This window comes from Tachysurus vachellii, chromosome 2 (assembly GCF_030014155.1).
Source record: "Tachysurus vachellii isolate PV-2020 chromosome 2, HZAU_Pvac_v1, whole genome shotgun sequence".
Lineage (NCBI taxonomy): Eukaryota > Metazoa > Chordata > Actinopteri > Siluriformes > Bagridae > Tachysurus > Tachysurus vachellii.
The window spans coordinates 38468461-38490841 of record NC_083461.1 but is presented as its reverse complement, the minus strand read 5'-3'; the positions used below and the strand labels follow the sequence as shown (position 1 = coordinate 38490841).

At 43.7% G+C, this 22381-nt stretch overlaps 2 protein-coding genes across 6 annotated transcripts in view; one reads left to right on the top strand and one right to left on the bottom strand.

The window, feature by feature from the left end:
* The first annotated feature begins 1200 nt into the window (after window positions 1–1200).
* Window positions 1201–11030, top strand: kdm4c (lysine (K)-specific demethylase 4C). 4 transcript variants are annotated; one of them, XM_060864613.1, is made up of 22 exons: window positions 1201–1309; window positions 2054–2216; window positions 2415–2590; window positions 2841–2955; window positions 3179–3372; window positions 3539–3588; window positions 3770–3873; window positions 3971–4108; window positions 4591–4781; window positions 4876–5015; window positions 5158–6317; window positions 6396–6510; window positions 6804–6985; window positions 7221–7416; window positions 7501–7577; window positions 7666–7721; window positions 7867–7975; window positions 8307–8495; window positions 8648–8818; window positions 8891–9010; window positions 9133–9225; window positions 10252–11030. In XM_060864613.1, the coding sequence occupies exons 2-22, from the start codon at window positions 2073–2075 to the stop codon at window positions 10396–10398; spliced, it is 3867 nt and encodes a 1288-aa protein (XP_060720596.1). In that variant the 5' UTR covers window positions 1201–1309; window positions 2054–2072; the 3' UTR covers window positions 10399–11030. The 4 variants fall into 4 exon arrangements, with proteins under 4 accessions (XP_060720596.1, XP_060720595.1, XP_060720594.1 ...); XM_060864612.1 differs by having other exon boundaries at window positions 7191–7416; window positions 8651–8818; XM_060864611.1 differs by having other exon boundaries at window positions 7191–7416.
* A 1316-nt stretch (window positions 11031–12346) lies between these two features.
* Window positions 12347–22381, bottom strand: part of zcchc7 (zinc finger, CCHC domain containing 7) — a 36284-nt gene continuing 26249 nt past the window's right edge. For both annotated transcript variants that reach the window (XM_060864615.1, XM_060864616.1), the window contains exons 5-9: window positions 22290–22381; window positions 20583–20618; window positions 13794–13889; window positions 13554–13671; window positions 12347–13442 (exon numbers count right to left, since the gene is read on the bottom strand). The exon at window positions 22290–22381 is cut by the window's right edge and continues 79 nt beyond it. In XM_060864615.1, coding sequence (XP_060720598.1) covers window positions 12889–13442; window positions 13554–13671; window positions 13794–13889; window positions 20583–20618; window positions 22290–22381 — 896 coding nt within the window. In that variant the 3' untranslated portion in view covers window positions 12347–12888. The remainder of the gene's footprint in view (window positions 13443–13553; window positions 13672–13793; window positions 13890–20582; window positions 20619–22289) is intronic.

The window sequence follows — 22381 nt, the reverse complement described above, 5'->3', positions numbered from 1 at the left end:
CACCAGGTTTCATAGACACATTTATTTATACATTATGGTCATTAACGTCCATTTTACAGTACAATTTACATCAGTGATGTGATGATTTCTAAATAGGAAAATGCTCGACTCTTCAGATTCCATGAGTCGACTCACTCTTCAGGTTAACCTAAAAGAGTCGACTCGGATATATAAGCTTCAATTTTATGTTATTTTAACATACCAGTTTATGGCGGAAATGTTTCAAGTCATCTTTCTCTACCTTTACAGCTTTACTTTGCGGTGATGTAAAATCATATAAAATTACTTTGATGAACTTATTTGAGACTCGACTCTTAAGGTTCATGCAAAAAAAAAGGCTTGATCAACGACTCGTTTGTGAACTACACATCACAGCATCCCGGTGAAAGTATCGTGAATATAATAATGTTTTCTTTATTCATTATTGATACAGCACCTTACTAGAGATAGCCTCCTTTTAGTGAATCGGCTCTTTTTGGTGAACTGAGCCGACTCCTCTCACATTTTTGCCATTATTTTTTTTTTTAACTTTTAATCGGGCAGTCTGCCATATTTTCACCTCTGATTGCTCTTCTTACGTCTGAAATCGTTTCATGAAACTTTTAATCAAAATATCATTACGTTATAATAGTCGGCTCCAAAGGTTCAGCTGAAAAGAGCCGATTCGAAGAACTCGTTAACAAACGACAATCTTTACACCCCGGTAAATGTTTGTTTTTGTTCTCAATATTTCTATTTCTTTCTATTTCTCTACTTTTCGACGTATTCCTGTCAGAACATTCGTTAAGAGGTACTTTCTAACCTCTTTCACAAAGCGATGCCTGAGTCATGACTCATGACTCGTTAGACACCGCGACACACCCTTTACCAGCTAGATTACATTTTTCACAACATATAAAAGTTCAAGCGCTATAAAAAAAAAACAAAAAAGAAAACCGGTTATGGTGACATTTTAGAATTATGGCGTGAATTAAAAAAAATAAATAAAACTTTATTTTATTACCATAAATTTATGCTATTTAACACAACAGGCGGCAACGTGCATTAAGAGCTCAGTGTAACAAACATACATAGAAGAAGAAACGAAATCTCGCGATATTTTGCGGGTCAAATCCCAAATCTCCCCTTTTTATAGACAAAGTGCACTACTTTGAGTGTTGGGCGCCGTTTTTACGACAGAATACGTAGTGTTTAGGGGTAGGGAGCACGACTGGATTTGGAGTGCGACTCTTGCACCAGACGCACAGCTGAGGCTATTTAAAGGGCTCTTTCAGTGTCAACAACGCGTGCTATTTCCTCAAACACTGAGGTAAAATTTTGCACGAAAGTCGTCGTAACTTTAAAAAACGCTTCGGAAAATGCACGTTGAACTTTGTACCTGCACGTCAAGGTGTTTGTGTATCGGATAAATCTTAGCTCCGTGCTACAATGCTAGCTAACAAGCTAACGCTAGCTAGCCTCGGCTATCACCTGTACATAAACAAGCTGACTTATTACACTAGCACACCTCAAGATTAAGCTTTTATTTTTATTTTTAAAACGTTTTATAGATTTATTTATCTCTTATATAGATAAATAAGGCATTTACGGTTAAATTGTGTTTTTGTGACGTTTGTTTGGTGTTTTAGCACCTGGCTAACTGTCAAAACGGGCCTGGATTATTAAAAAAAAAAACTATTTAAATAAATAAATAAATAAAATGCACGTATCATGACATTTGCACGGATGATGAACTGATCCGATAATTTATTTATTCATTTATTTTTGCTTTCTGCGCTTTTTTTTTTTTTTTTTTTAGATGAGTCTAAAGTCATCCTTAATTTAAAAAAAATAATAATAATGCATCTTTTTTATTATAAGCTTTTATTATAATTATTTACTTACGTCAAGTTTATTATTATTATTATTATTGTGCACTGATTTAACCCTAACAATATTTACAGGCTGTTTAAGAAGTCACGTGATTCACTGAATCATCATCATTTCTCAGTTTATAAACTGTTTGTGTCCTCTTTTTATTTCTGTGTTTTTTGTTGTCGTTTCTCGCCAGCAGGAAGGAAAGACAGGCCATCATGGCGGGTGTCGGGGCGAGCGCCTCTGCAAACCCTGCATGCAAGATTATGACTTTTCGCCCCACCCTAGAGGAGTTTTGTGATTTTAATAAGTATCTGGTGTACATGGAGTCTCAGGGAGCGCACCGTGCCGGTCTGGCGAAGGTACGTCACAAGACCGTATAAGTGCAGCGTGCTGTATCAAGTGCTGTTCTGTTCTGTCCTTTGCAGTCATGTGGTTGTTAAAACTTAGCACTCGGTCGTGTTCTTTTATCGTCTTCTTTTAAAATGATCTTTTATTCTTCTTGCTTTTACGTTCCACCGTATTTCACTGGACAGGATCGTTGATCTGTGTTCTCGCAGGTGATTCCGCCGAAGGGCTGGAAGCCGAGACGCACCTACGATGACATCGATGACCTCGTTATCCAGGCGCCCATTCAACAGATGGTCGCTGGCCAATCAGGGCTCTTCACTCAGTACAACATCCAGAAGAAGCCGCTCAGCGTGCAGGAGTTCCGCAGGCTGGCGAATAGCGACAAGTGAGACACACAAACAAACCAGTCATAAACTCACACAAAACTTAAACTCATTAATAATGCCACCACATCATATAGTATTTCCTTTTAAGTTTAAGCGTACGTTTTACAAATTTTCAGGAGTGTTTTTTTTTCTCCCCTGACCCATCAAATTTCAATCCACTGCTTATTCACTTTCTGTGTGTAATAATTTCTTGTTAAGCGTTAAGCACACTCATGAGGTCGGTGTTTTATTTTCCATTGTTTTGGGCAGGTATTGCACTCCCCGGTACCTGAATTACGAGGACCTGGAGAGGAAGTACTGGAAGAACCTGACGTTCGTGCCGCCCATATACGGCGCGGACGTGAGCGGGACGCTGTACGACGAGGTCGGGTTGTGAACAGCGGCGTTAAAAATTCAGATGTTTCCAGATGTTTAGCTCGCTGATAATCGGTTGCTTGTGACTTAGCTTCAGTGATATTTATATGCTGTACGGATCTGTTCATGGAAATAAAGCACTAGTAGTTTCCATATTAGTTGATTAATGATTTATTAGTCTGACTTTACAGACAGAAAGAGCTCACGATCACATTTCGTGTGTGTGATGTTAGGATGTGGAGGAGTGGAATATCGGGCACCTGAACTCCATCCTAGACGTGATAGAAGAGGACTGCGGCGTCTCCATCCAAGGCGTGAACACCCCCTACCTGTACTTCGGCATGTGGAAGACGAGCTTCTCCTGGCACACGGAGGACATGGACCTCTACAGCATCAACTACCTGCATTTCGGAGAACCCAAGTCCTGGTGAGAGACGACGTGCGACGTGTTCTGTCTGCTCTCATGCTGCATGCTCACGGAATCTGACGTGTTTAAATCGACGATCGGAGTCTAGTTGATTGCGTTAGCATGTTAGAGTAGCTTTGTGTTTTGTGAGATCGGATTTGAATCAGATTCATTCGCAATCTTTCAGGTACGCCATTCCTCCGGAACATGGGAAGCGTCTGGAGCGATTAGCCACAGGTACACACCAAACACCTCACCGTAATCGTAACCATGACGATGATTACAGACGTGTCAGAGTAATGTAATGACAGTTACAGTATTGTTAGTACAGTGACCTCTGGTGGTGAAATCTGGAATTATCTCAGGACACATGATGGTTCGTGGTCGTGCGTCTTATTTATTTGTTCGTTGTTTGCAGGTTTTTTCCCTAACAGCTTTAAGAGTTGTGAAGCTTTTCTCAGACACAAGATGACCCTCATATCGCCTTCGGTGCTGAAGAAATACAGCATCCCGTTCGATAAGGTACAGACTGACGAAGTTGATTTACTGTGTGTGTGTGTGTTAAACTGATCTGTTTACCCTAAAACCGTTACCTAACGCTGGTTTGTGTGTGCGTCAGATAACACAAGAGGCCGGAGAGTTCATGATCACGTTTCCGTACGGCTACCACGCCGGCTTCAACCACGGCTTCAACTGCGCCGAGTCCACCAACTTCGCCAGTCTGCGCTGGATTGACTACGGCAAACTCGCCACTCAGGTACGTCCGTCGTTCTCTACGTTTCAGATATAACGCGCTCTGAGTTTCCTCTTAACGCTTACTTTATAACGTTTACTTTATAAACAATCTCACCAGCCAAATTTTCTCAGAGGACACACTCCTGTCCTCGCTTTAGTCAAGTCAAGAAGCTTTTATTGTCATATATATCTGATGCAGTACGTAGTGAAATGACTCTCCAGGATCGTGGTGCTACGTAGGACAAAGACAGAGCTACGTAGGACAAAGACAGAGCTACTTTGGACAAAGACAGAGCTACTTTGGACAAAGACAGAGCTACTTTGGACAAAGACAGAGCTACTTTGGACAAAGACAGAGCTACTTTGGACAAAGACAGAGCTACTTTGGACAAAGACAGAGCTACTTTGGACAAAGACAGAGCTACTTTGGACAAAGACAGAGCTACTTTGGACAAAGACAGAGCTACGTAGAGCTACTTACATTTCTGAGTTTCTTCTCCACAGTGCACATGCAGTAAAGACATGGTGAAGATCTCCATGGACCCCTTCGTGAGACGTTTCCAACCAGATCGTTATCAGGCGTGGACGCAGGGCAAAGACTCCTGCTCGCTAGACCACACTCTGGCCACGCCCAGCTCCACGCCCGAGCTCCAGACGTGGCTCCAGAGACGCCGCAGAGCCAAAACCAACAAACGGTACTCGTGACAGTTTGTGTTTAATCTGCCCTTGTTATGAATTAGCTGATTATAAAATAAAAGGTGCGATTTTAATAACGCCTGTCGTCGGCAGAGCGAGCTATCCTTGCACACGCTCCAAACGGCTGAAAACCGTGCAGCAGCCGCAGCAGGTCGTCACGAGGATAAGTGAAGAGGGAGACGAAGCGAAAGAGGAGGAAGAACAAAAAGCCCACAATGCATTGCGCCTCTCAGGTTATACACGCGATCCTCTAACGCACTTTATATTGTGTTATAGAGCATTTCTCTTTTTTGTAGTTTTGTTTTTCTCTTATTTCAGTATAGTTTGTCTTATTTATAACTAAAACCCCCCCCACACTTTGTGTTGGTCTTGCAGGACCTGCTAGTCTGTGCCAACAGGTTTGTTTTGTCAAGGTCACACGAGTCAAGAGCAATTTATTGGTCCAGTCGTCTAAAAGATTCCCGACTCAAGCGCCGCCCCCTGAAGCACAAGAAGCCTTAGGAAGACGTGAGCCTCTCACCTCGGCCGATCAAGCTCCTGGTTCTGATGTAGACGACACTCCGGACTCTGAGCAAACTTCTGAACGTTCCTGCGTTGCCAAATTCTCAAGCAGCAAATCACCGTCGGAAAATCAACTCCCCTGTAAAGGTGCAGTTCATGAGGAAAATCATTCTGCTGGAGATCCCTCGAGTACAGCAGTCACTACTGAATCGTGTGAACTCCCCGAACATTCAGGAGCTCCCTCGTCCGACATGCCGTTACTCACACCTGAGGTCACGGAGGATCTCGAGGGAAGAAAATCTCCAAATCTGTCATCTGAAATGCCCTTCCTGACCCTCGCCGTCCAGTCCAGCGACAACAACACACTACTGAATCCTAACGAAGCGGAAAATTCCACCTCACCTCAGAAAGCACAGTATCCAGATCGGTGCTTAAATCCGTTCCGAGAGGACGTCAGTCAGTCGCACAGCTCCGATCCAGAGACTAAGGAACGAATCAAAAAGAAAGATGGAAACGCAGACGGATCTGCATCCATTAATCTGCTTTCCAAAGCCGGTACTGAGCTGTTTGGATGTAGTTCTGTGAAGGATTCTCTGATATCAGCTGACGCTAACACGCTTTCCAGTGAGTCTCCATCCACGTCTTATGACCCAAACCCACCGAACAAGCCCTCGTCTCCTCTGGACGAAGCCGAATTCACGTCTTCTACGCTACCAAACCTCTTTGAGGAATCCTCTTCCATCTGGAAGAACGTAAGCTACCAAAATCCCGAAGTGTCCGAGCTTGTGCCTTACGCCATGTGGGCGGAGCCTCTGTGCCAGCAGGTGAAGTGCCCCGATCCTTCAGACTTTCCAGAGAAGAGCCTGACATTTACTGATCTGGAACCCAGCGTGGTTCATCATTCTGGTGCTGAACATCTTGGTTCTCCAGACAGGCCTCAGAGGTCAGACAGCAGCAGCGAGTCCAGCGAGGCCGACTCCCTGAGCGAGTCGGAGTACGGAGATTCGGGCATCGAGCCGGGAGAAATCCGCACCGTGAGTACTCGGACTCTAACCTCAACGCAAACCGACCGTGTTTTAATCGTCTGAATAATTTTCCAACCCCTCTTACAGTACACCCTGCCCACGGTGAAGAGAAAGACGGCCAAAAGTTGGCGCCACCCGTTGAGGAAACCGACAGCGAGGGCGGTTCCGAGCGCCGTGAAGCAGCAAGTCAACAGTGACGATGGTAAGATTTTAAATTACACTCGTTTTTATTGTGCATGTTGTCACTATAGAAACAGTAACAGGTTACTACGACAAACGGAGTGCATATATATAAATATATATAAAGTCGATAAACCTCTTCTGACCAATTAGAATCGAGAATTGCTGTTGCATAAAGTAACAAATCCACCACTTATGTGCCACCTACTTGCGCTAGTTACCCTAGCTAGCTAGTTAGCCAACACCCGGAAATACTACAAGGCTTTTTAAATTTAAGCCGTCGTCGTTTTATACCGTCTCGTGTTTGTGTGTCAGAACACATGGAGGAGTGCAGCGCGGAGGAAGAACTGCAGGAGGCTGACGCCTGGGCGAGACCCCTGGTCCATCTCTGGCACAGCAGGAAGTGTCACTTCCCGTCGGAGAGAGAGTACAACAGCACAGCAGCCAAGACGGTGCCGCACTGCGCCGTGTGCACGCTGTTCATGCCTTACTACCAGGTAACCCCATCAAGAACTATCCTGTTCTTTTAATATCACAGCGAGGTGTGTTGGATGCTGACACGAGCAGCGCCAAAACCAAACCCGAAATCAACCGCTCGGAAGCGAGAGACGGGGTCCAGGCACCCCAGGGTGCGGCACAATTTACTACAGTGAATACAGATCAGATGTAGAACAGCTGTTGTACGTTTTACTGATTATAAAGGTTTACGATGACGTGAAGGTTTCTCACCAGCCTGAAGAGATGAAAGACGAAAGCAGACCCGAGGTCACGCTGCCGGTCGGGGAGGCCACTGCGAGGTCGCGACCTCTGATTCCTGAAATATGCTTCGCGTACCGCGAGGGCTCGTGTCCCCCCAACACGCTCCTGGAAGAAGACGGATCCAGTCCTCTCGTGGCCTGTACACACTGCTGCGTTCAGGTTCACGCCAGTACGTAACCCGACACGCAAACTCTACCGTACGCGCAGGTCATTCGTTCGATTACGTTCATCTCTTTTCATTTCTGCTGTTCAGGTTGCTACGGCGTCACCGCTCAGGACGTAACCCGGGAGTGGACGTGTGACCGCTGTTCCTGTGGAGATCTCACTGCTGTACGTGATCGCCTGAACAGATTTAGTAGACTAGAACGGGATTAGTGATAAATCGTTTTCAATAATCCAGTGTGTTTGTGTGGGACAGGAATGTTGTTTATGTAACCTGAGGGGTGGTGCGTTGAAGCCAACAACAGACAGCAGGTGAGAGCGCTCACACACACACACACACACTATTTTACTCAATACGGCTCTTGGCGGCGTCACCAAACCGTCACTTTCTGCACTTTACCCATGTCACGTGTAACGCATTGTGTGTAACGTACGTGTTGGTGTGTGATATGTTCAGGTGGGCTCATGTGATGTGTGCTGTGGGGCTTCCTGAGGCCAAATTCATTGATATAGTGAAAAGGAGCCCCATCGAACTCAGCGCCGTCCCTGCACAGAGATACAAACTGGTACACACTCACACTCACACACACACACAGTTACACACTTTTTATTTCACCATGTATTAAATTCAGGAAACGGCTAACACGTCTTCAGCCTAGCGCAAAAGTCTGTGTCCCCACGTACTGTATTCAAGTTACGATACGAAACAAGTCCCTGACCGTTCGTTCGCATGTAGCGACGCCCACAAAACTCCATAAAAGGTGAAGCGCACAATTATGGTAACGGTTGAAAGACAGAAACGGATGTTATGATTTTGTGGCGTCATCATAAATGATCAATATATAATGTATAGTTGTGATGGAACTGTCCTCCTCTTATGTCCTTCTTTGTCTGTAGAAATGTATATATTGCCATAAACGGATGAAGAAGATAGCGGGCGCGTGTATCCAGTGCTCCTGTGGCCGCTGTCCCACCTCCTTCCACGTCACGTGCGCTCACGCCGCCGGCGTCACCATGGAGCCTGACGACTGGCCTTACGTGGTGTTCATCATCTGCCACAGGCACCAGTCACGGAGCTCCAACACTGTGAGTACTTCAGTCATACACCCCCCCGATAGGTAAAGCCCCGCCCCTAATACACCTCCACCGTTCAGAGCTCACGTTTATTAAACAGGATATTTCTCCTCTGCTCTTCGACGACATAAAACGCATCCGTACGCGTTTTATTTTCCTTCCAGAAGTCGAAGGTGAGCCGAACAGAGCTGACTGAGGGCCAGACTGTGATCGCCAAGCACAAGAACCTGCGCTACTACAGCTGTCGCATCGCCAGCGTCACGGCACAGACGTTCTACGAGGTCATGTTCGACGACGGCTCGTTCAGCAACGACACCTTCCCCGAAGATATCGTGGTGAGTGTGTGTGTGTGTGTGTGCGCATGGTTAGTGTGTGTAATCATCTAAAACTTTTCCGTATCCACACAGAGCAGAGACTGTGTTCAGCTCGGGCCTCCGGAGGTCGGCGAGGTCGTGCAGGTCAAGTGGTCCGATGGGCTTTTTTATGGGGCTAAATACTTGGGCTCTAACACTACATACATGTATCAGGTACACACACACACACACACACACCAACTGACCAATCAGAATCATGCATCAGCAAAAAAAAAATGTAATTACAGTGCAAGATAGAAACGTTGTCTTTGTGTGTGTGTGTGTGTGTGTGTAAGGTGGAGTTTGAGGACGGTTCTCAGGTGCTGGCTAAGAGAGAGGACATTTACACCCTGGATGAGGACCTGCCCAAAAAGGTCAAAGGTCGCCTCGTAAGTCATGAACAGAACTTCAGGATGTAGCCGGACACCGAGTGTTATGGGAGGTGACGTAGATGTGAATATAGACTTCAGGCTTAACGTCAGTCCGCCTGAACACATTCCTTTTACCAGATGCGAGTGTCGCATCGAGTGCATTTGTAAACTGTAATCTGATTGGCTCCTATATTTTATGACGCAATAAAATAACACTCAAGCCTTCGGTCTGTTTTTTAAAAGACAGCTGCAAAAACACGACAGTTTTCACCTGCTCGATTAATTAACGAATTGCAATCACACGATTAGGGGGCACGGTGGCTTTGTGGTTAGCACGTTCGCCTCACACCTCCAGGGTTGGGGGTTCGATTCCCACCTCCTCCTTGTGAGTGTGGAGTTTGCATGTTCTCCCCGTGCCTCTGGGGTTTCCTCCAGGTACTCCGGTTTCCTCCCCCGGGCCAAAGACATGCATGGTAGGTTGATTGGCATCTCTGGAAAATTGTCTGTAGTGTGTGAGTGAATGTGTGTGTGTGTGTGTGTGTGTGCCCTGTGATGGGTTGGCACTCCGTCCAGTGTGTATCCTGCCTTGATGCCCGATGACGCCTGAGATAGGCACAGGCTCCCCGTGACCCGAGGTAGTCCGGATAAGCGGTAGAAGATGAGTGATTGAGAATCACACGATTAAACATTAATAATAATAATAATAAATCTTTGTAGCTTTGTAGTTAATCTAGTGTAAAACCATAGAAGCAAACATCAGACGGCGTACATGACCTTATCGGTTAGTTTGGCGTCCATGAGGAGGAAATCCTGATCTGATCCTTTCATTTGTGTGCAATAAAAGGAAAAAAAAAACTTCACGTGGTCATAATTTCACCAGAGGTTAGAAAACAAACAAACAAAAAAAAAGACCTGGATGTTAAAAGATTTGGACTTGTTTTGATGCAATATATTTACTTTCTTTCTTTCTTTCTTGTAAAGCTGTGGTGTCTATTATTTAACGTGTGTGTGTGTGTGTGTGTGTGTGTGTGTGTGTGTGTACAGTCTACAGCCTCCACCATGCGTTTCGAGGACGCGTTCTTCACCACGCAGGGCGAGCGTAAGAGACAGCGCACACCCAACTCTCGCTTCCAGAAGGACTACGTCGCCGACCCGAACCCTCGGACCTCCAACTGCGGCAAAAGTAACTGAGAGACGAGAAAAAAAGTAGGAAAGAAAGAAAGAAAAGAGACAGCGGTGGAGGGTGAACGGTGAAAAAAGGGTTAAAAAAAAAAAAAGGTAGCTGATAAACTGTGATGAGTTTTTTTTTTTTTTTCTTTTTCTCTCCATCGTATAAACGACTTAACACTTGTCGGTCGGTTTGCTGACGTTTGAGAAGAATCCAAGGTGGAAGACGTTTTTTTTTTTTCCTCCCTTCCTTTTTCGAATATCCGAAGCATCAAAATACGGAAATGACGCCGTTTTCTCCTGTTTATATCTCTTCTCCTTGCTGTTCCAGTCAGTTTTTTTTTTGCACCTTAGACACTATTATTTTTGCAGATGCTTTGCACGTTGGCTTTTGTAAATCGCCTCGCGCCCACCCCCCCCCCCCCTCGCTAACACTACCGTCACGTCGAGCTTCCGAAAACGCCGACTATCGTTTTCAACAACAACAACAAAAAAACTTGCTACTGATTTTGCCGACTTTTAACTTCTGAGTTTTATCTTATTTATTTTGGAATCTCATCTTATTTTTAGTGGTGCTCCGATCTGTAAAGTAAATCAGAGCGATCTGTCTGGAAGGATGAATTATGAATATTTGAATAAACATACATGTGAATATCCATCATGGTTCTTTTATTTAAAGGGATTTTCCAGGTGGACGTCGTAGCGCACGGCCGATTAGTGTGTGTAAAGAGCATGAACTCAGATGAGGAGAAAAACAAAGTTTCACTGTTTAATTCACCATAAAGAAAGACGACGGGTGCCAATATTTATGCACTCGGAACATCTGGAAGATGGGAAGAGGACAGATGTCATCTGATGCTAGTCGAGCGACATGTCACGTCATTAACGTTACAGAAAAGCACGGTCATGGGTTCAAGCCACACTCAGCTTCAAAAGTATTGGCACCCCCTGATTGATTAAAATAATTTTCCTCCAAAAAAAACCACGACGCTGTACGATTTTTTTTTTTTAACGCTACCTTATTTATTTCAGACCTTTTCTTTGTAAAGTAGTGCAGAATTTTTGGAAAAACCACTTTTTTTCTTTTTTCTCAAAACTATTAGCACCCTTACAATAAAATTTTACTCCGACAGATTTAAAGCTAATCAGGTTTAAGTGACGATTTTATTTTCCTACGTCCTTCTGTTCCTTCCCAACGCCGCGGGAGAGAAGAACAGAACGTCGCCACTCGTTTATCCGTGAGCCCTCCACACACACACATACACACACACACACACCTCCATCAGGCACTTTGGTTTGTTTGATGTTTTACTGATGGTTGATACGATTAGCATTTTGGGGGGTGGGGGGGGGAATCAACAGTAGCGTTCTTATCAGCAGAGCGCTAATCAAAAATAAACAAAGAAACGGTAGTGAAGATAACATCGTAGCACGAGTCTGATTAACTGCACTGACGTTTCTCAAAGAATTCACAAAGGTAGCTGAGAGTCAGAGAGAGAGAGAGAGAGAGAGAGAGAGAGAGAGAGAGAGAGCGTAAAACAGTAATATTGACATTTTATTGCTCGTCTTTCTCTCTATAGTAACTGACATTCTCAGCCTCCGATGCTCCGCCCACTTTGGACACTTTTTTTTGGGACACTTTTCTGTCCACAAGCTTCGGGATCTTAAACCTGAATAATTCTCTGGATTGAATTGGAGATAAAATCCCGTCGTCCAAAGATTTGTCCGTCTGCCTTTTCGAGACAACTGCAGAAATGAACAAAAAAAATCGAGAAAATTACAATTTTTAAAAAAAAAAAATCGCCACAGATTCGTGCCGAAACAACTCCAGCACAAATCTACAGAATCGTCAACTGAAATGAGGTAAATTTATGTCCCTTAAAACCCGCTTCCTATGAGACGTGTGAAGGGAAGCACCGTCTGCCCTCTTCCACATACCCCAGCGTGACGCTAAAAACCGAAACAACACACAAAACCAAACTCCTGCTTTTATTTACCGCCGTCGCAGAGCCACAGCCATGTAAACGATATTAAATAGAAAAATTCTACAAACTTATGTACAAGCAAGAGGTTTGTCTTCATCCCCCCCCCCAAACACGAAACGTCCTTCGATGTCGAATGTTAAAATGGCGGTGTGTTCGGATTCAGCAGCGTTTACAGCATCTACGTTCGGATCTGATGGTTCTTGAGAGCAGCACAAGCTTCCGTAGCTGCTGAGGTGTTAAAAGGCAACGTATAAAGTTCTAGACAAGTTTTGTGGTACTGTAGATTCTTCTAAGTCAAAAGAAAACCATCGCAGGGAAGCTGATTTTTCTTTCTGACTGTTTAAATGATGGTCGCTTGGTGTGTAATGCCGGTGATGGACACTAGAGGGAGACACACGCACCAGTATACCTTTTTTTTTACTAGTCCTTCACCATTCCTCATCGCTCTCTCTTTCGGTCACTCAAACACACACACAAACTTTCCTTTCTCACTCTCTCTCTCTCTCTCTCTCTCTCACACACACACACACTATCTACTACGTTTCCTTTGTTTGATCAGAAATAGGTTCTCAGTGTCCCTGGCCGCTTTTCTTGCTCTTTTCTCCTCCTTCTTTTTCTTCTTCTTGCTCTTTTCCGAGCCGAACAGCACTCCGGAGCTTTTCCTCCCTCTATACGGCGGAGTGTGAAAGCGCTCTCCTTTGTTATAGGGACTTTTATGGAAGCTTCGTGGAAAGTCCTGTTCCTCGTTCATGATATTCAGTTTCTGTTTCTTGTTTTTTTTCTTCTTCTTGCTCTCGAAACGAGGCGTGGACGCGCTGATAGGTCCGGGTGTGTTCATCATCGTGTTCTTCTTCTTCTTGTTCTTCGGGACAGGTGTGTCTTCGTTCCAGCGCAGGTGTGTGTTGGGTTTGGGCGTGGTCCGAGGGGGGTGTTTGGGCGTGTGGGCGATGCGTCTCTTTGGGGTGTGAGCGCTGCTGTGTGTGTGAGGGACTTGATGGAAATGTGTGTTCTTCGCTTTCTTCCACGGAGGCTGCGGAGTCGGAGCGGCTTCTGCTTCGTCTAGGAGACCGGCCTCTCGGAGCTCTGCGACACACACACGCAGAATTATACAGTCGACTCTATACGAGCATCGCTCTGACAGCTGAAGGTCACGTGACCAGATACAGTAATCACACACCGCTTCACTTTACTGACCTTTGGCTTGGAGGTGAGCCCGATGCTCTCGCCGTTTGATGTCATGCACCGTGTCGTACGAAGAGGCGAACGGCAGCGAGGGATACGTTCCGTTGAACATCCTTCTCTCTTTGCACTCCTACACACACACACACACACACACAACGTTAATCCTGGACATAAACCAAGCACACAGTCGTGTTTAATGTAATTTATGGGAATCTGGAAAATTCTTTCCATGGGTGTGTGTGAGAGACTCACATGGCCGAAGTGTCCCATCCTGGAGCAGTTGTAGCAGTACCCAGGAGATCTGTGAGCCTCAGGATGAAGGGATTTAACCGGGGGACCCGGCGTCGTCTGGAGGAGAAACAAACAGTAATATTACAGCACACGTTCACACACGTGTCCATATACGGATACAGGAAGTAGTGAAGCCTCTGGTTCTTTATTTATTTAGTCAGCTGGGAACCTGGAGTCTGGGCGACTTGTTCATCTTTATGTGATCCTCTTTGTGTGCGTTTAGTCGCACCTTCATCCTGCCCTCATTCTATTACCCAAACACACACGCCTCCGATTATTCACTTCCCCGACGCGCTGTGAATAAGAGAGATTGCTTAGAACTCACTCTCTCTCTCTCTCTCTCTCTCTCTCACACACATTCCCATTTCTTCTTTTCCATTAAGCAGATTGGAGCGAGTGATTACTGAGCCTATCAATGAAGCTCGGTAATACGCTCCTGATAACGCCGCCTTCCGTCAGAGAAAGTTAGAGTGTGTGTGTGTGTGTGTGTGTGTGTGTGTGTCCCATCTGGTCCCAGGAAGCCCAAAGGCGTTTCACGCTCCATCGCCCTCCGTAAATACGCTTCGATAAAGAGAGTAAGCCGACTGCCGCGTGTGTGTGTGTGTGTTGGGGTAAAAGCGACTGCGCATGTGATTCCATCGTATTTTAAATGTTCCCTGTCTCGTCCCCTGCATTCTCTCGCTCTCTTCTTTTCTCTTCTACAACAGAGAGGAGAGACGCTGGTCGTTATCACCTCGGCCCCTGAGCCAGCGTCAGCATCACAAAGCCACGACATGTCAGAGACCCGTCTCACCCCCAGCTCCAGAACCTTCCGTGTTCTCGGGCGAGTGACGGAGTGTTAGGGAAAGAGAGAGAGAAGGAAAACTTAATGTAGGGTATTTACGGTAGCCCTGCTATTCTAGATCTTACAGTAATTTTCATACATTCATCGTCCAAGACAGTTCATGTTCTTGCTCATGAATCAGTGACCATTAAAGGAGCTGTCTGTAACTTTCTGTAACAATCCCTGTGTTGTTACTTTAAAAAAAAACGACTGTTATTCTTTATTCAAATAACATTACAAACAGCACCTTTAAATAAAGGATAGTTTTTATACAGACTACAGAATCTGATTTGTTTTCAGCTTTCGGTAGCTAACGGCTACACTTGCTAAGCTAGAACACTAACGGCAGCTTTAAAGAGTCGTGTGCGTTAAGGACCGAAGTCTCTTAATTTCATCCCTCGATTTCACAAATCACGTGTTTTTGTATGTTTTTTTTTTAAAGATATTCTCGTGTTTATGTCCTTGAGAGACGTGTTTCATGGACACGGTTTCAGTTCCTTCCTCTTTCCTGTAACACCTCCACTTTCTCGCTCATCTCTCATGCAAATTGGCCTGTGGGACGAACACACACACACACACTCCTCCCCCTTCCCTTGACCTTGAGCTCCTGTTACTGCGCTTGGCCTCAAAGGTGGAAGAAGAGAGCGAGGGAACAAAAAGCCCCCACCCTCCCACACACACACACACACACACGTCCGGTGCTCCATGCATAAAGCTCTGTAGCCCTATTAATTACCTCGCTTTTGTGTGCCTCTATCGGTCCGATCTAAACGGATTAGCAGGCCAGAGGGTGGTCTCTGATACGCTTGTGCTCGGCGGCCGAGAGTCAGCGGGTCACAGGACACACACACACACACACACAAAAAGCCCATTTGTATGCAGTGATGAGACTCATAAATGCATATAACAGTGAGCGATATGATAAAATTAATACATTGTGACAGGAACGAAAAGCAGTGAATCGTTTAACGCCCTTTTACTACAGATACCTGCTGTGTAACACACACACACACACACACACACACACACTTGTGTAATCTCTTAGCTAGCTGGATTCTCCGTCACTAGCTAGCTAATACTCTGTGTCAGTGTTTCGCTGTTGCATAGCAACCGTGTTCACATCTTAACAACTGACAGAAAGGTTGCAAAAATGAACAAATACAGTATGTACACACACACACACACACACACACACACACACACTTGGAGAGAAACAGATACACACATGACCAAAATAAACAGTCCTTGTGTGGTCGGTGGATTAGTGGGAGGTCACAGGGAGAATTTTTGCATGTGTTATCAAACGATGCTGTGTGTGTGTGTGTGTGTGTGTTTAGAAAGTTGCCAGATTGAGAAATTCCACCCTTGAGAGAGTGAGAGAAGAATATAAGAGCGTCATAGAGAGAGAGAAAGGGATGAGAGACAGAGAGGCTGCGAGAGAGAGGGTGAGAGAAGGATATGAGAGTGATGGAGAGAGAGAGAGAGAGAGAGAGAGGGAGATGAAGGAGTGTGTAATCAGTACAGAGTTGATCTGCAGGTATTAAGCACACAGAGGAAGTGTTCAGAATTCCAGTCTGCTACAATTAGTGAGCTAAACTTAATTACAAACATAATTTGCATGTAAACACACTGAGTGCCACCACGTGCCACACAATGACACACACACACAATGACATACACACACACTCTTAATGGTGGCCACGCATGGGTGAATGTCAAAGGATTAATTCGGCTGCGATGTGGAATCTCAAACGGTGTTTAGAGGAATGTTGACATCACTTCCTCCAGGAGGCGCTCTAACGCCGCCGCAGAGTCACCACCGCTTCACCTTTCTGTAAAAACCAAGCCGCTGCAGCGCGGGGACGCGATTATATATGATGGGCGTCTGGTTCAGTGTGAGATGCTGTTACTATAGAAACGACAACGTATTAGAACCCGAGCTTAAACATAAACCTGGGAGTTTCGGCTGATAGCGTGAGAGCTGATGTTAGAAATAAATAATCAACCAATCAGAAGGGGTAGGCGGGGAGAGTGAGTGAGTGAGTGAGTGAGAGAGAGAGAGAGAGAGAGAGAGAGAGAGAGAGAACAGACTGAACAGCTTTATCTACGAGTGGTGCTCAGCGCTCTGACAAGACATCCTGCTGAGACCCTCGCCCTTGGCCAACAATCGATACACACACACACACACACACACACAATTGTCTTACTATCCTTGTGAGGACCTTCCAGTGACATTCAGGGGACCAGTCAAATGTCCCCACAATATCAAATCTTCCGGGTTATGAGAGGACGTCTAGTTTGGTACACAAGAAGATATAAAAACATGACCATGACACCCCCCACACACACACACACCTCAAAATACGGCTTCACGCGTCAGTGATGAACGAACATCCTGCTCGGGTGACATCGGGCTTCCACACGATTCCACATTGAATCAACTGTTACCTCGATGATTCGATTCTTGGTGAATGATTTTGATTCGATTTCGATTCAGAGCCGTTCATTAAAGATAAAGAAAAGAAATCTCAGTGTTTTTCTGCTCACTACATATGAATAAATCAATACGGTAAAAAATTCACGATTTGAAGACTTTTTTTTTTAAATAAAGTTTACGAATCTCCTCCATCACCGCTCCCCCCATCCGACAGAGCAGAGTGCAGTGATGTAGTTCCCCTTTTCGGGCGATAGATGGCGCTGTGTGATTAACACTTCTCTATACACACACACTCTCTCCAAGTGTCTCCTCGTCCTGTCTTTACCTCAGCGTCCTTCACCCTGTAACCTGCCGTCTGTTCCCTCCTTTTGTTCCATTTCTTTCGACACTGTTTTATTTCTTTTTGATTTTTAAAGCTAATTATTAACACTTTCATGTAGAGCGTCTGCAAAAACGGCACCTTTTGGACACGTCGTCTTTTTAGTTGGTTGAACAATTTAGAGCTGAATGATTTTTTTTTTGTTTATAAACAAAAGTACAGAACAATTTTTTTTTCTTTTAACATTTTCCCAAAAGCACAGACACTCTTTATACTTTTAAAATCTTTAAAACTTAAAATATATGTGATGTGGCGTTCATATGAAATGTTATGTAATATTTGCAAAATAAATAAATAAATAAATAATAATAATAAACAACAACATTTAAGGGTTCAAACAAAACGTTCCATTTCCTGAAATTTCACAAAATTATTTGATCAGGACACGGTAAAAATAAAAAAAAATATATATTTTATATATTATATATATTTTGTCACAGCTCTTTCATATGATGCATTTAAATTTTTTATTTTTTTACAATTTTTCGATGACGCTAATGAGATCGGACGCCGTATGTCAGGTGACTTCTAATATTGGGGAGAAAAACTATTCATTTAATAATATTTTTTAAAAAAAGCCTTTTTTATGCAGAATAATTTTAAATAAAGTGAAAAACAAAAATGATATTAGGAATCCAAAATTGAAACCAATCTTAATCTTTTAAAATACGAACAATAAAAACAATAATAATAATCCAGAGTGAATTTCTAATCCCAATAAAAAATGATATTTATTTAATTTTTTTTTTTTAGTTCACATATGTTCATGTCAAAAAGACTGTCTCCGATGAGGTACTACAATAAAATACTGTACACACGACTGCGTGTTAATCAGAAACTCGTCTCTGTATATTTTTATTAAAACACTTTGATGTTATGTGATTAAAAAGAATCGCTGTGATCTCAGCAGGTCTCTCAGATTAAACATCCCGCTTTCGCTCTCTCTCACTTCTGGGTGTCTGTGGCAGAGCCAGTCGAGTTTGGAGGTTGTTTGTTGGCAAACACAGGTGCAGACCACACACACACACACACACACACACACACACACACACACACACACACACACGGTAAATAGACCCAGTAGCAGCAAGGACTGCTCTGACAGAATGCCTTTTCACACCTGAGTGGGCCGAGCGCAGGGCGACAGGCCACAGCTCCCCAAAGTGTCTCTCACACACACACACACACACACACACACACACACACACACACACACACACACACGTACCTGCACTGTATTTAACTCTGAGCCCTCAAGTCTCAGATAGTTTAAAGGCCTTAAACGCCGTATGTTGAGGGTTGGTCCATTTAACTGCATTTATAAACACACACAAACACACACACACAGGGCAGGACCCAGAGGATCCCAGCAGATGGGTGCAGCCCAGCAGAACCGAACAGGTCCATATGAAACCATCATCCACTATTACACTCTATTATAAAGTGACTCTGAGACTATTATATATCATTACAGCTGAGAGGCAAGTGGAATCGTAAACACGCGCACACACACGAACAGGTCCATATGAAACCATCATCCACTATTACACTCTATTATAAAGTGACTCTGAGACTATTATATATCATTACAGCTGAGAGGCAAGTGGAATCGTAAACACGCGCACACACACACACACACACACACACACACACACACACACACACACACACACACACACACACACAAAATGAGTCAAGAATTAGCAGGACACCTGAAGGTCAAGGTTTAAGTAATAAAAAAAATACGTTTGATATCAGTTATAGTGGAAAAAATAAAATAAATTATGTAATTAAAAAAATCTTTACAAAAAATAAATAATAATAATGTAAAAATAAACTGCTTTCAACTTCTGTTAGTTGAAATCAATTTGAAAATTGTGAATTTAATTTAACATGCAGACAAACGGATGCTTTGTAAACGAAGTCAGAAAAAAAATGATATTGAAAATCTAAAAATTTAAATCAGTTTTAAAACTTCAACCTATTTTAGAGTTTTGTTCAGTAAAATGCACGAACATTAGTTTATAAAATTAAAGTTAAATACGAGATTTCTTTTGTGATTCTTAAAAAAACTAAAATAAATTCGCTTCATCCTGTTTCAGGGATGTTTAAAAACAAGAAAGAAAACAGTTTTTAAACCGTTAAATCTGTTTCACTTTACTTATCCTACTGCTACAGAATAAATAATGCAGGCGGAAATTAAAAGTTTCTACTAAAACTTTCAATAAAACGAGATTTTTTGTTTTCGTTACAATAAAAAGTCAAATGTTTGAATCTCCATCACCTTGTGCTTTGTCTCTGTGTGCACTAGTGCTAACCGTATGGCCTTTTCATTAGACAAGCTACCTAATTAGACCACGTGTGTGTGTGTGTGTGTGTGTGTGTGTGTGTGTGTGATGGGTCGAATGACTGCTCAGTGCTGTGCGATCCTGGCAGCCCATTTCATGCTTTATCACGTCTTTTAATTGACAAACAACCTGCTCTTTTCTCTTACACTGAGGTCTATATTCCAACACTTGGTGTGTGTGTGTGTGCATGTGTGTGTGTGTGCATGTGTGTGTGTGTGTGCATGTGTGTGTGTGTGTGCGTGCACGCACAGATGTTCCAGCTTGCCCCTTGACGTTTGGCAGTGTGTGTGTGTGACTGTCACATGCCTTTTCAGCCCTGTGAATCTTTAGGGAGCAAACGCTTCCTGAGTTTGCCAATTACCCACTTTACTCAACAACTACACACACACACTCGCACGCACATGCACGCATGCGCAGGCACGCACACGCACACACACAATGAGAGTTTTGACACTGTGGGCACCTGGTCCCCATAAATGTGTGTGTTGGGAAATAGTGGGGACATTTACCTGGTCCCCATAAATCTTTGCATTTATAGATACGTGTGTGTGTGTGTGTGTGTGTGTGTGTGTGTGTGTGTGTGAGAGAGTGTGTGTGTTGGGGGGAGCAGGTTTTCAGTCCTTTTTGAGGACCACATGTCCACATAAATGCAACAAATAGCTATAAGGAATAATCTAATAGTGCAGTGAGAGAGTCTGAGAGGTCTGCTGCCCTAATGTGTGTGTGTGTGTGTGTGTGTGTGTGTGTGTGTTGAATTACTTACCGTGAGGTGGTACTGCCTCCAGACGTCTGGACAGGCCTATGTGTAGGTAGAGAGAGAGAGAGAGAGAGAGAGAGAGAGAGAGAATGAAAACTTTCAACAGCAGTTTATAGAAGAAAATAAAACAAATCAAAATAAATGTGATCTGAAATGCAGTTTAAATTAGATTTAAAACAAACTGAACCTACGGGACGACACTGCACCTTTACTGCACACACTGCACCTTTAAAACACTGAAACGTCTCTAACTGAGTCTCACTGGCACTTTATTACGTCCCAATGACGACTGGAACACAGTTATTTCCCTCCCACTAGCTACTCTGACGACTAGCTATCAACTAGCTACAGAAGACCAGAAGCCACGTGTCTGAACCCCAAACTGACTGAAAGTCTGGAAACACCAAGCTTTCCAGTTGCTTTTGTAATTTGCATACTGGACTGTAATAGGCTCAAATTGTTAAGCGTGACATTTTGTGACATCATAAACTGGAGCTCATATGTAAATGACCGAGTTTTAGGAAATGCGAAACAGTTCATAAAAAGGGTTTAATTAAGGGTTTAATTAAGGGTTTAATTCCTCTTACATCATATTCATTTTTCAGGTTTTTTTAATTTATTTTTTCGTCACAATTACTATACCAAACAATTTTTATCCGTTTACAGCTACATGTTATCACTTTACAGTGCAGCAGCTATAAACATTCCTTCCTTCACCAGCCTGTCTTTGTTCTTTTCAAGTTAATAAGTTTTTATTAAGAATTGCAGCTTTTGTCACGTTACCAATAATCCACGTCTGTCCTGAAGACTAACTAACAAATACTGGAGACTCCTTCCATAAATCTGAAATAAACATCTCCTTAGAGAACAATTCACTCCATCAATGATCTTTTAACATTTTAAAATCTATTATTATTATTATTATTATTATTATTATTGTGTCAGAGCTGCTGTTAAAATGAATCAACACCTTCCGATCGATTGGAATCAAGATTTCATCAGCCATGAGTTGAGCGTTGAATGTAGACTTTCTGATTCAGATCTGGTTCCGATTCATGGTACATGATTCATGGTACATGATTCATGGTACATGATTCATGGTACATGATTCATCTTTGTTTCCCAGTGAAAGTGAATGCTGTTGGCGTTATAAAAGAGAGTCGGGGAGAAGAAAGGTAAGGAAGTTAATCAGTGATTCAATGATTTAACGAGTCAACGTCAGTTCGTTCGGTTGATTCAGATTTGTGGAGTTCAAACGACGCAACTGGCATCTTTTTATCTCCGTGTCGTCTGTTTCGTCTCGCCGTGTCCTTACGGCCGTACAGGTGACTGCACGGCAAACTTAAAAACAGCACTTTACTTTATCACACTCTTGTTCTTCCTTTAATCTCCCTCATTAACTCATCTTTCTTCTACCTAAAGTCTCTCTCAGTGGGCTTGTTGTCAGGAGGTGACGAGGAGACTTGTGTGTGTGTGGGTGTGTGTACGCGAGTTACACTCACGGCCTGTGAAGCGTCTCACTTAATGAGGAAAGGAAAAACCCAGGGGAAGGACACACACACACACACAAACACACACACAAACACACAAGCAACTGACTATCACTATCACAATCTGGATCGAACACATAGCACATAACCCTTTGTCTCAGTTGTCACGTGTAATCCTGTAACGTGCGTGTGTGTGTGTGTGTGTGTGTGTGTTGTTACTCACGTCGGCAAAGTGACCCGTCATGGCACAGCGATGGCAGCGTTTGTGCCAGTACGCTCTCTCCAGACAGTCATCATACATGTGACCTGGAAGAG